This window comes from Gallinula chloropus (assembly GCF_964237585.1).
Source record: "Gallinula chloropus genome assembly, chromosome: 2".
Taxonomy (NCBI): domain Eukaryota; kingdom Metazoa; phylum Chordata; class Aves; order Gruiformes; family Rallidae; genus Gallinula; species Gallinula chloropus.
In genome coordinates, this window is record NC_140086.1 from 160,938,610 (window position 1) to 160,952,325 (window position 13,716).

Genomic DNA, 13,716 nt, shown 5'->3' on the forward strand with positions numbered 1-13,716 from the left:
GCCTCCTCCCCGGGGAGGGCGGTAGCGGGTCCGCCCCGGGGTCGGTGCCGCGGTGGGGAAGCCGCTCTCCAGCCGGTAGGGCCGTGCGGGCCCTCGGCAGCCGCTGGGCATCAGCCCCGCGCTCCCTCCCGCCCCGCCGAGCCCTTACCCCGGGCTGTGCAGGGCTGCTCCGGGGGCTGCGGCTTCCCGCCCCGCTGCTCCCTCACCCCGGGACCCCCCCTGCCCAGCGCCCAGCGGCGGCACCGGGGGCTGGAAGCGCGGCCGTCTCCCTCCCCTCCCTGAGGGGGCCCCGCGTAGCCCCGCGTTTAGCAGCGGCTTGGAGGGGGCCGGGAGCCGCGCCTGCCCTTTGTGACCGGCTGCCGTGGGTGGGCTCACGGCCCCTGCGAAGCCAAGCTGCCGTCAGAGTGTTTGGGCATCACTGCTGAGCCCCCTCACAAGCCCACCTGCCCTGGTTTGGGTCAGGATGGAGTTAACTTCATGGATGGAACGCTGTGTTTGGGAGTTACAATGAACGCAGTGCTGATAACACCCTGATGTTTTGAGCTGCTGTCAGACAGTCAAGGACTTTCTCAGCTCTTCGTATTTCTCTATTCATGAGAAAGGGGGGGACAAAGCCAGGACAGGTGACCCAAACGGACCAAAGAGAGTATTCCATGCCAATCACGTCCTGCTCAGTATAAAGGGGGGGTGATGGGAGGAGAAGCAGGGGGGCAGCTCCAGGACACAGGTTTTGGGGGACAGTCGGGTGGCACGGCCTGAGCTGTGGGTTCGGTGAGAAACTGCATCCTGTATCACCAGTTCCATAGATCTTTTGCTCTAAAGTCCTGCTGCCATTGTTATATTTGATCTTTCTGTTATCTTAGTAAACTCATCCCAACCCACGGGCTTTTGGTTTCTTGGTTTTGGGGGTGTTATTTGCCCCTTCCTTTTCCCTTCCCTTCCTTCATCCCCCCCACCCTCTTCCCCTCCTCTTTTCCTTTCCAGAGCAGGCAGCTGCGTGGATCTCAGCTCAGCTGGGGTAAAACCACAACACCACCAAACCCTAAACCCAGAGCAGAGGGGCTCATCGGTCCCTTCACTGGGCGTCCGGCCATCGGGCGGGAATGGTCTTTCCCTCACATGGCTGTAACCTCAGTGCAAACCGGCGTGTGAGGCAACAGACCCGCTGCTGGTGACAGACACAGCGTGTTCACCCCCAAATCCAAGCACTGACCCCGCTCAGAGGCGATGCTCAGACAGCCCCGCAGCTGGAGAAATGAAAACAGGCGGCGGATGCGACTGGAGGTGACCTTGGCGCACAGACAGGCTCTGCCCGGCTGCTGGCTTGTGCCTCACGTAAAGAAACGGGCCTGGGGACACCTGCCTTCTGCTAAACAGGGGGCTTGAGGACACACAGAGCCTGAGTTCTTGCTCTGGTTTTGGGTTTTTTCCCCTCTCCCCCCTGAGGGAATTGGGGATGTGCCAAGAGCAGGAGCTGTGCTTTGCTTCTAGAAACCAGGGGGAAAGTCACGCATCTGGAAGCACAGTTGGCAGAGACTCCAGGGTCTTGTGTGCTCAGTGCTGTGTCTCTCCTGCACCCAGGAAGACACTGGGGTGGGCAATGGCCATTCCACCCTTCACTGTCCCTCTCCAAGCATGCCCATGCTGCCTCCAAATCACTGTGTGTGCTGTATGAAGCCCCTCAGAGCATATCATGGAATCATAGAATGGTCTGGGTTGGGAGGGACCCCAAGGATCACAGAGCTCCAACCCCCCTGCCACAGGCAGCGACACCAACCTCCAGGCCTGGAGCTACACAAGGTTGCCCAGGGCCCCAGCCAACCTGGCCTGGAACACCCCCAGGGATGGGGCACCCACCCCCTCTCTGGGCAGCCTGTTCCAGCCCCTCACCACTCTCTCTGTAGAAAACTTCCCCCTAATATCCAATTTAAACCTTCATATCTGAAAGGCTGGCATGGAAAAAAAAAGGTTGGAATGGAAAAGAATGAGGAGGCCAGTGTGGGCTTTTACTTGTTTCTTTTCACTTCCTACAGCTTTTATGCATTTTTTTTTTCCTGGGATTTCTTTCCTCTTAGGACAGAGTTACGCCACCGAGTCAGGTAGTATGAAAATATTTCAGTGGTCAGAAAATGCAGCTCTGACAGTTCAGTGACCTGGGGACCAAGAAGGCAAATGGGATCCATTAAAAGGAGCATAGCCAGCAGGTCAAAGGAGGGGATCATCCCCCTCTACTCTGCCCTGGTCAGGCCCTACCTAGAGTGTTGTGTCCAGTTCTGGGCAACCTGGGATAAAAAAGACAGGGATCTCCTGGAGAGAGTCCAGAGGAGGCTACAGAGATGATTAAAGGTCTGGTGCATCTCCCCTGTGAGGAAAGGCTGAGTGAGCTGGGGCTGTTCAACCTGGAGAGAAGACGACTAAGGGGGGACCTTATTAATGTTTATAAATATCTGAAGTATGGGATGCAGGGGGAAATGGGCAGCCCCTTTTCAGTGTCTGTGGAGACAGGACAAGGGGCAATGGCCTCAAGTTGGAGCACAGGAAGTTCTGCACCAACATGGAGAAGAACTTCTTCCCAGTGAGGGTGAGGGAGCCCTGGGACAGGCTGCCCAGGGGGTGTGGAGTCTCCTTCTCTGGAGATATTCCAGACCCATCTGGACACCGACCTGTGTGACCTGTCCTAGGGACCCTGCTTTGGCAGGGGGTTGGACCCGATGATCTCTGGAGGCCCCTTCCAACCCCTACAGAATCACAGAATCACAAGGCTGGAAAAGACCTTTAAGATCATCAAGTCCCATTCCCATCCTGTGCTAAACCATATCCCTGAGCACCTCATCTACCCTTTTTTAAAACACATTCAGCCCCCACCCTGGGCAGCCTGTTCCACATCCCCACAACTCTTTCAGGGAAGAACTTTTCCCTCACATCTGATCTGACCCTGCCCTGGGGCAGCTTGAGCCCATTTCCCCTTGTCCCATTTCCTGTCCCCTGGCTGAATCGACCATCACCCACCTCTCTGCACCCTCCTGTCAGGTCAATGTAGGCAGTGATAAGGTCTCCCCTCAGCCTTCTCTTCTCCAGGCTGAACACCCCCAGCTCCCTCAGCTGCTCCTCAGAGGATTTGCCCTCCATGCTGAATCATCCCCCACCAGCTTTGCCCTTTCTAGCGGTGCTTGTGGAAGGAGAGCTGGCTGAAAAGACTCAATGTTTCTGGCTAAGCCCTGCCCCAAAGGGGACATGGCCTGAAATTCCCCCTTGGTGGAACATCTCTTACCCAGTCAGGTATGTCAGGGCATCTCCAAAATCCTTCTCACAGCTGAGGAAAGGGTGAGAAAGGACAGAGATTCTCTCACCAACCCCTGGGCAGTTGCACAAGCTGCCAGCAGCCTCTTGCTCCAGCAGCTTTCCGCTCTCTGCTCTCCCACTGCCCAAAACCCTGCCGTGTCCGGGCTGTGCTGGCTGCCGTGGCAGCAGGACAGCCCTTGGCTCTCACCCTCAAGGACTCATCCTTGATGTTTATTCATCCACCATTCATGCAGGAGGTAAAGCAGGGATAACTGCTGTCCCTCTGCAGCCAGCCCTGCAGCTTGGTGCTGGGATAACAAACTCATTTTCCCCAGATTTCTCTCGGGGTGCCAAGCACGAACTCTCATCCACGAACCCACGTGAGCTCCAGTGGCTCAACGATAAGCCTGTGCATTAAATGCTCCCCAAGCTGTGCTCCTGGGGACCAAAGAGCATCCAGGACACTGGGCTGGGTTAAAGCATAGCAGATATAAAGCCAAGTGGCAGCTGAGTTTGCAAGGAGTGAGTCTGTGCATCGAAGGGGCTGTTCTGTGCTGGTGAGGGCTGATGGTGAAGGTAAAGCTGTTGTTCTCCTCTTCTTCAGGCTAAACATCCCACCTCCCTCAACTGCTCTTCATAGGCTTTGCCCTCCAGCCCCTTCCCCAGCCTGGTTGCCCTTCTCTGGACTCACTCCAGGACCTCAATGTCCTTCTTATGGTGAGGAGCCCAGAACTGGACCCAGCACTCAAGGTATAACCTCACCAGTGCCCAGTGCAGGGGCACAATCACCTCCCCAGACCTACTGGCCACACTATTTTTGATACAAGCCAGGATGCCATTGGCTTTCCTGGCCACCTGGGCCAGGAGTCCCTCAGCCCTTCCTGGTTTGAATGACACCTTGTTATTTAGCAAAGCTTTCCTTTCATTTGGGTGTTTTATGTCGCACCTCAAGGGATATCACCCATGAGGCAAAAGTGTTTCTGACTACTGACCCTCCTTGAGGACTTGTTTGAGGATCCTGTTTGTCTCGGTCCTGCTCATGCTAAAGAAGCTGTAAAGATACCACAACTGCCAGAGAAACAGAAAAAAAAATCCCAAACCCTCACATTTCTGCCCAGAATTCATTTCCTGGAGACTCTTTGGACAGTGATGGTGAAGGAATGTGCCTGTCATCTCATGGAAGGAGCAAAGACTGAGGTCGTTGGGAAAGGCAGGCTTTCCTGTCATCTCCTCAGCTTGAATCATCGGTTTCTCCCAGACCCTGTGAAGTTTTCTTGCTTTAGAAAGCACAGGCTTTCCTGAGCAGTTTCTGCTCCATGCCTGAAGGAACCATAGGCAGTGATTCATCAGGGAGACAACACATCCCAAACAACTAGAAGGTCAACTACTACTTAAGGCAAAAATATTTCGCAGAGATTTATAGCCGTTATCTTGGAAAATAAGAGCTTTTCCATGGCTTCAACAGGCAGATAATCACAGATTCACAGAATCTCAAGGTTGGAAAAGACCTTTAAGATCATCAAGTCCAACCATTCCCATCCTATGCTGAACCATATCCCTAAGTACCTCATCTACCCTTTTTTTAAACACATCCAGGGTCAGTGACTCAACCCCCTCCCTGGGCAGCCTGTTCCAGCCCTGACAACTCTTTCAGTAAAACATTTTTTTCAAATATCCAATCTAAACCTGCCCTGGCACAGCTTGAGGCCATTTCCCCTTGTCCCATCTCCTGTCCCCTGGCTGAAGAGACCATCACCCACCTCTCTACATCCTCCTGTCAGGTCAGTGTAGGTGGTGATAAGGTCTCCCCTCAGCCTCCTCTTCTCCAGGCTCAACACCCCCCACTCCCTCATATGATTTGCCCTCCAGCCCGTTCCCCAGCCTGGTTGCCCTTCTCTGGACTCGCTCCAGGACCTTCATGTCCTTCTTATGGTGAGGAGCCCAGAACTGGACCCAGCACTCGAGGTGCAGCCTCACCAGTGCCCAGTACAGGGGCACAATAGATGGAGAAGATTTCCTTCCCATCACCACTCAGCACCCTTCTCACAGAAGCATCACACACTTTGAGTCCTGTAACAAAACGTAAGTTTTATTCCATTTTATTAGTAATGGATGTGGAGTAGCCAGTTGAAGAGTTGGACTGATGCATCTTTCCCTTTCGACCAGTGTTTAACATTCCAACTACAGTCCAGATGGAACATTCCCCTTGAAAAATACCTCTGGATTCAACCTTGTACTCAATAAAAGAAACATCTCTAGTACAAATACAGTTAGTACATAAAAAGATGAGCAACAACGACGACGACAACGAAATAATAACAATCCCAGAAAACTTCATAACAGCACAGACTGGTTATGGCCTTGAGTTAAGTTCAAGTATTTCCCAGTGGAATGCAACGTGAGCAACAAGGTAATCTGGCTTTTACTTGGGACATTCCTGGCCCTGAATGGAAAGAAGAGAAATAGAAACCTTGGGCACTTCATCTGACTGAGTTTAGAGAAGAGAGTCAACGTTTGTGATTAATTCAGCTGCAAAAAACAACCCATCTCCCATGTGAACAGAACTGCTAACCTGTAAAAAAAAAAGAGGAGAATTAAATAAAGGAAAGCAAAGAATTAATGATACTCCTGGTGTTTTTTCTTCCATGGCCTGATGTCTAATCAGAATTCCTGGGGATGCCAGTTTGGTTGTGATGGGTTTTCTGCCTGTGGTTGGGTTTATTTTGTCACTCCATCCTTCTCCTTCCCAAACTGGCATGATAAAAGAAGGGAATTTTGCTCCTGCCCCAGAAAAAGGGTCATTCCTGCAGGGCCACGGTTGCCTTCGTGGTGGTGATTCAGTGGAAAGACATGATATCCTATGGGATTTAGAGGCCAAGGAGCAGAGGAGGAGGAAAGGGGGAAGTGAGTATTCAGTATACGTAATAATAATAATCATATAATAATAATAACACTTTATATTTCTAGGGCTGACTCATGCTGGGTCCTGTGTGTGGCTCAGATGGGATCTAGGACAACTGGGGTCACTCCACTCCGAGGAGACCAAGGAGTCAGCCCATCCTCCCGGATGGCTGGGACCTTACATCTCTCCCAGGCAGCCCATGACACCAGAGAAGTCCCACTGGGAATGTGCCCTTGTCTGGAGTCCTGTGTCCAGAACTGGGGACTCCAATACAAGAAAGATACAGAACTGTTGGAGAGGGTTCAGAGGAGCCACAAAGATGATCAGAGGGCTGGAGCAGCTCCCCTATGAAGAGAGGCTGAGGGAGCTGGGCTGGTTCAGCCTGGAGAAGAGAAGGCTGTGGAGGGACCTCATTGCAGCCTTCCCTTCCCTGAAGGGACCCCAGAAACAGGAAGGGAATCAGCTTTTTAAAAGGGTAGATAATGGCAGGACAAGGGGGATGTAGTGAAGCTGAAGGAGGGAAGGTTTAGATTAGATATTAGGGGGGAAGTTCTTTACAGAGAGAGTAGTGAGGGGCTGGAACAGGCTGCCCAGAGAGGGGGTGGATGCCCCGTCCCTGGGGGTGCTCTAGGCCAGGTTGGATGGGGCCCTGGGCAGCCTTGTGTAGCTCCAGGCCTGGAGGTTGGTGTCCCTGCCTGTGGCAGGGTGGTTGGAGCTCTGTGATCCTTGGGGTCCCTCCCAACCCAGACCAGTCTGTGATTCTATGATTCTGTCCTTGGAAAACGAGCAAGATCCGGGCCCATTCACAAAGCTTTTTTATACAAGGGAGTATTTGAAGCCTGATAGATGAGCAGGGCTGGCTGGAAGGATGGCTCAGAGAGCAGTTACACCATCTCCCTGCCCGATGAGGAGGTTGTATTGATCCCCCAAGGGATCTGCCCTAGCTCTAGTCCTCATCAATATTGCAATTATCGACTCTCGCTATGGAAAACAGTGTGTGCGTGTTAAATGTGAGGGTGACACCAGCCAGGAGGAGGCTGCAGATCTGCTGCAGGCCCGACAGATCAGCCCACTGAGCAGCATGAAGGAGGGCAGGGAGATCCCTGTGCTGGCAGAAGATGGAGGACTGGGGAGGACCAGGGATGGCAGATGGGCATAGGAAGAGGAAGAGAGTGAGAAGGTTGCCTGAGGACCAGCCCTGACACACTGCTGGGAAGATGTGGCCTGGTGGGTGGTGGTTTGAAGACACCAAAGAAATCAAGGCTGGAAAAAGCAGCCCTTGGAGACAGGCTGGTGAGACTGGAGTTGTTTAGCTGAAAGGTAACTGCAGGAGGATGAAAACAATTCTCCAGTCAAAAGCTTCTACAGCCGTTAAAGGCATGAGATGTTCTCCATGAGATGTTCTCCATGGCTGTTGAGAGGAGACCCCAGGGGTTGCAGCAGGGGGGGTTGTGCTAGCTGTTAAAGAAGCATTTGGTGGTGTCAAGATGGGGAGATGGTCCGTGGTCCTTTGCAGCCCTGTTGCTAGTAAGTGTCCCTGAACCTGCAGCCTTAGAGCCAAGGGGTCCCCTCCCCTCAGGCACTGACCAGCTATCTTGTTGGGGAAGGGGGTATAGCCCTGCTGTATAAAATGGGTTTAATGATTTGGTCAGGTCCTTGTGATCAGGTTCTGGGGTTCCTGGCTTAAAATCTGCTCCCCATCCCTTTCCCTGTGGTGAGGCCAGGATGGATTCCAGAAGCAAGAGCAAGGGAGGTACATGCCCATCGCTGTGTTTGGTGACTCAGTGCTGAATCTGCAGGTCAGCAGGAGCTGAGGGGATGATCTGAGTCATCAGGAAATGCTGAAGTCGTGTCTAGGGGGCTGAAGGAGATGTTGAGGTGTCGCTGGTATGGGCAGGAGAAATCCAAAATCCAGACTCCTGCACAGCACAGTGCCTTCTGGTATCGGGGGAAGGACGAGTTTATCCAGGGCTGTGATATTGCTGCTCATCTCAGAGGGATCTGAAAAACCCAAGCAGCATCTGACCATCACTCTGCTCACAGTTTCCATCCTTCCCTTGGGATCCTGACTTTCAATACACACTGTATCCCATGGGACACAGGGCAGGTCGATGTGGAGGACAAGCTTGTGCCCTGGACAGCTATAAGTACTAAGGGGCAAATTTCCACCCAGCAGCACCTCTGCTCACCTCCCCAGCAGCCCTGGGCTGAGGACCTTCATGAGTTTATCTCCATGGTAGCATGGTCAGTGACCAGCCTCTCCTGCATTTCCCAGTGCAGCCCAGCCCAGGAGGAGAGCACATTCCCATGCAAGGGACAAGGAGCAACAGCACAGTTGGATATGTTTGTCTCCCCACCGCCATGGTGGGAACTTTCCAAGCCTTTCACTCCAAACTCATGGCAGAAAAGCCATCCCTCCACACAACAAGATGTGTGTTACTCCTCACCATCACTAGTGGGGAGGGGGAATGCACCCATCTTCCTCCTGGGCTTCCAGCTGTCCGTTTTCAAGGGGGAGATCTCCAGCAGCAAGAACAGGCAGCACCCTGGGCATGTTACTGATGCCTTCAGCAGGACCAGAAACAAGCACAAAAGTGTTGCCCAGACTGTTAGGCAAAGCCATAGCAGATATTTACAGCTCAATACCTCGTAGGAGGTTTCTTTTTGCTTTGTTTTTAAACCTCCTTATTTTGTTTTGCTGCCAGTACTGTTCTCTAGTGGCACAGCCCAGCTCAGTTGAGGTTCAGAGGAGGTGAAGGCCATAGCCAAGTTCTCTGCCTCTTCCCCAGGCTGGCCAAAGGGCCTGGCCACCTGGAGAACAGGCACCATCAAGGCTTTCAGGGACCAGTCTCAAGGAGATGAGAAAGATGCCCAGCAGGAAGTCACATAGATCCAATGGGTACAAAATACTGGCACAGGGAACCTCATGCAACTTTGGGTGGCTGTCACGGCCCCAAGGGAACAGCTCAGCACAGGGATGGTGCTGTGTTTGGTGAGGATTTACTTTGTTCATGGCAGGCTTGATCTTGAAGGCTCTGCCTATTTGGGTTCTCCATGGTGGCAAGTCAATCATTGGACTCTTGGGAGATTGAGAGAGCATCTTCCAAGCCACAGGTGTCTTGGGAAACATCTCAGGGGTGAGACCCCCCTCTGAGACATGGCAGAGTGGGGTATTGACTGGTTTCAGCCTCTACCTTTTGGCAGGAGGTGCTCCCTGTGCTCACAGCAATGAGGCTTTATTTCTAACTTGTATTACTGGAAGGGAATAAAGCTATGGCCCTGCATCTGTGGAAGAGACATGGGATGAAAACACCCTGACAAAGCACATCCTCAGCACTAGCAGGACTCCTGGAGCCCAGCAGCTTGATTTTAACATGCACCCAGACTCCTGTACCTTCATGAAAACCATCCTAAATCCAAGCTAAGCTCAAAAAACCCCTCCTCATAACCCAGTGAAAGAAATTCCTTCTGCTGTCCTGGTCCTGTCCCCACTGAAACCAGACCTTCTGCTAAGTCCTCCAAGCAAGTGTGTGAAAAACCAGCCGGTTCCCCTGGTGATGCTGGAAGCTGGAAGCCCAAAGGCTGCTCCAGGACGAGATCAGCTGTAGTCCTGGACCATCTGGATTTTCCTAGGGGAGGTGGAAGGCTGTGAAATTACCAGAGGGTTGATATTACGTTTATGTATCTATCTCTCTATGCCTATATTCACACACTCGTGGTCACATGTGCCTGTATCTCTCCACACATGTACACACACACACGCACACACACACCCCGCATCCACGCTACACACGGCCCCACCACCTGCCACTAGTTGTAAGGGGTTGATTAAACAGAAAAACAACTTTGCCAACGCTTGATCTTCCAATCTCTATTCGTCTCCAGCCCGTAACGAAGTCCAAACCCTTCCTGAGACTTAGTTCTTTGTTTTCCTGGTTGTGTAAAGGCACTTTCTGATGATGTGAAGCAGCAGCTCATTAAAACCTCCCCCCCACACACAATGCTCTAACTGCAACGATTCCCATCGCATCCATAGCCAGTGCAGGCACCAGTACGACCTGTTGTCCCCTGCCTGCTCCTGTTTGCTTTTAGCTTTGGCACAGAGGAACAAAAGGTGGAAGCCTTTGGCTCTTCTGCTCTGCTTTTAGGTCTCCCCACGTAAAAAGTCTCTGTGGTTCTGCCCCACAGCCTCATGTGGGTCCCAGCTCATGGCTTGAGGCATCAAGTGATGCTTTCATTTCTCATGATGCCTGCTAGAGCATCCAGCAGCCCAGGCAGGACACCAGCTGTCAGCGTGTTGTGGAGGTTCCTGCAATATGTCAGTTGGCTTTTGGGGTTTTTTTTTCTCGTTGAGGGATCAGAAATTAATGTTCATTAAGGATATTTCATAATTGAACAGTGCCTGACCTACAGCACTCTGGCCTCACCGTGCAGGAGGGGAGCTGTTTGCCATCAGCCTGACTCCTGTCCTGAGCCACCAGCAGCTCAGCTTCCCATCACAGTGTGTTGTCCAGTCCCTGCTGGGAGCTCTGGTGGTGTCTGAAGGGGTGGGAGATGCTGTTGCTCATTGGAGGTTCCCAACTGGAGAATGTGTTGGAAAGAGGGAAGAAATGTCTTTTTTTTTTTCTTCTTTAAAACCCTAAATTGGTCTGAAGCTCCTTTTCTCTCCTGACTTCCATATAAAAACCGTGCCTGTGCCCTGTGAAACAAACACAAGAAAATACCCCCCCCCCAAAAAAAAAAACCCAGAAACAAACCAAAATAACCCCCCTGTTTACACCGCCCTCTCTCCTCTTAGACAGAGCTATATCCATACGGATGTCTTTCCATCTTTACTGCTCGAGCTCCCTTTCTCCAAGCAGGCCTTGGGTTTAGCACCTTGTTTCTCCTGGGCAGTGTTGACCCTGTTCTGCTCTACCACCGTGCCACCGGAGGCGGGGCTGCTGGTTCGAGAAGGCTGGGTGTTGGCCTGGGTGCTGCTGTAGCTCTGGAACGCGATGTCTAACTGCTCCTGGGCTACTCTCAAGTGTTTGTGCAGGGTGGACAAGTCTGCTGGGAGGTTCTCATCTGGGCTGGTACACTGCTGCTCCTGGGCGACGTTAGCCAGGTTCTGCTCGTGAGCCATCAGGCTGTTGGGGATCTTGGTGGGCTTCTCTGCTTTCACGACCAGGTTGTACTCGGGAGGGCAGGAGATGTTCTTTGGGTAGGCGTAGTTGTAAGGGGGCTGCCTGAAGCTGTTGATCTTACGGTTGCGAATGGCGTCTCGGATGGTCCCAAACCCCAGGTGAAACATCTCACACATGTTCAGCAGCAAGCACAGGCAGCTCACCACGTACATCACCAGGAGAAAGATGGTCTTCTCGGTTGGCCGGGACACGAAGCAATCCACGGTGTGAGGGCAAGGGACCCTGTTGCAGACGTAATAGGCTTCCACCTCGAAGCCGTAGAGCAGATACTGCCCTATCAAAAAGCAGACTTCGAAGGAGGCCCTGGTGAGCAGCTGGAAGACGTAGATCTTCATCAGTCCTTCTTGCTGGATGCGCCTCCTCCCGTCGTGCTTTTGCTGCTCCTTGCTCTTGGGCTTGGCCTTGGCCTTCTCCTGTTCCGCCGTGTCGTCGGAGATCATGGGGTCCTCTTCATCCGCCTCCATGGGGTCCTCCACGTTCCTCACTGCCTGCCAGTTCAAAGCAAACTGCTTCTTCTTCTTGAACCCTTTGAACTTCTTCTCCTCCTCCGCCGAGCGGGCGATCCGGTGGATGGCGTAGCCCAGGTACATGACGGAGGGGGTGGATATCATGATGATCTGGAAGACCCAGAACCTGACGTGCGACAGCGGCGCGAAGGCATCGTAGCAGACGTTGTCGCAGCCGGGCTGCTTGGTGTTACAGGTGAACTTGCTCTGCTCGTCGGAGTAGATGGACTCCCCGCCCACCGCGGTCAGGACGATGCGGAAGACGATGAGCACGGTGAGCCAGACCTTCCCCACGAAGGTGGAGTGATTGTGAATCTCTTCTAGCAGGCGGGTTAGGAAGCTCCAGCTCATGTTGGTCATAAGGGCTGCTCAGTTATAACCTGCAGGGAGAGGGGGGGGGGTGTGGGTTAACATCTGCGGCTGTGGTCAGCCATACGGCTGTGACATCAGGCAGATGATGTCATTTTGTCTCAAGGATGCACCCCTTGCTGCTGCAGAACCACCTCTCCAGGTCCTCTGAGGAACCATGATGTGGGGCTTAAGCATGAGAATGCAGCATTGTGGCCAGTGTGGGGACATGCCTGCACCACCGCAGTTGGAGGCAGGGATACCTGCTGGTACCAGATTCATAGGACCCCAAACTGGTTTGGGTGGGAAGGGACCTCAAAGTCCATCCAGTTCCACACATGGGCAAGGACACCACCCCCACCAGCCCAGGATGCCCAAAGCCCCGTCCAACCTGGTCTTGAATCCTGCCAGGGATCATGGGGAATCCACAGCTTCTCTGGGCACCCCGTGCCAGGGCCTGACCACCCTCACAGGGAAGGATTTCTCCCCAATATGCAATCTAAATCTCCCCTCATTTAGTTTAAACCCATTCCCCCTTGCCCCATCACCACACTACCTGATAAACAGTCCCACTCCATCTTTCCTGCACCACCCTCCAGGTACTGGGAGATGCCCTAAGGTCTCCCTGGAGCCTTCTCTTCTCCAGGCTGAACAACCCCAACTCTCTCAGCCTGTTTTCTCAGGAGAGGTGCCCCATCCCTCAGTTCATCTCCGTGGCCACCTCTAGACTTGCTCAAACATAACACAGCAAGACACAACACCTACTAGATTCACCATAACCCGCTTTGTTGCCCACTTCAAGACATCAATCAGCTGCAGGAAGGGTTTGGTGACTGTAAAACTGAACACAAAGCACCATGAAAGCCACCCAAGCCCACGAAGGTGCTTAACCTGTGGTCATCTCTTGTCTGCAGGCCATGAGCTGAAGCTCCTGAGCTGAAAGCAGGAGGAGAGGACACTGCCCACATCACAAAGACTTGCTCTGCTGAGATATCTTTTTTTAGCAAGCCCAGAAAAATGCAAAGAATCAGCAGAGGAATGGGAATATTTATGTTTACAGGCTGATGGCCCTTTTAAGTTCCTTCTGAAAGAACAAAACAAAACAAATGCTTAATCAAATGCAGGCTGCTTCAAAAATAAACCTTGAAGAACTTTCAGGGCAAGCCATGCATTCATTAGAAGACCTGGGCAGCTGGGGAGGAAGAGTTTTAACAACACTTGGTGTCGAGTTTAAGCTTGGTGTCCAGCTTAACCTGCAGTGGGGGCTCAGCCTGAGCTCCTTGGGTGACCCCAGGCATCACTGAAAACAGGCAGAGATTTTACTGCTTGGCTGGCAGCATCCTGGGCAGATACCTGGGGGTGAGAGCGATATGGAAAGCACCCAGACCCAAAGAGCACCATGGTGGGGTTCAGCAGGGCTCTCACCCCAGGGCAGTGGGGAATGGGCTGATCTTTTCTGCTCTGCTGCATCCCTCCTCTGAATCACCCTCCA

The 13,716-nt window shown here is 52.7% G+C and overlaps 1 protein-coding gene across 1 annotated transcript; it reads right to left on the reverse strand.

Annotated features, from left to right (window-relative positions):
* Window positions 1-10,988: 10,988 nt before the first annotated feature.
* GJC2 (gap junction protein gamma 2) lies at window positions 10,989-12,236 on the reverse strand (the record flags this gene model as incomplete). The annotated part of the gene is made up of 1 exon (XM_084280084.1): window positions 10,989-12,236. One exon carries the CDS (start codon window positions 12,234-12,236, stop codon window positions 10,989-10,991), a length of 1,248 nt encoding a protein of 415 aa, XP_084136210.1.
* Window positions 12,237-13,716: the final 1,480 nt, after the last annotated feature.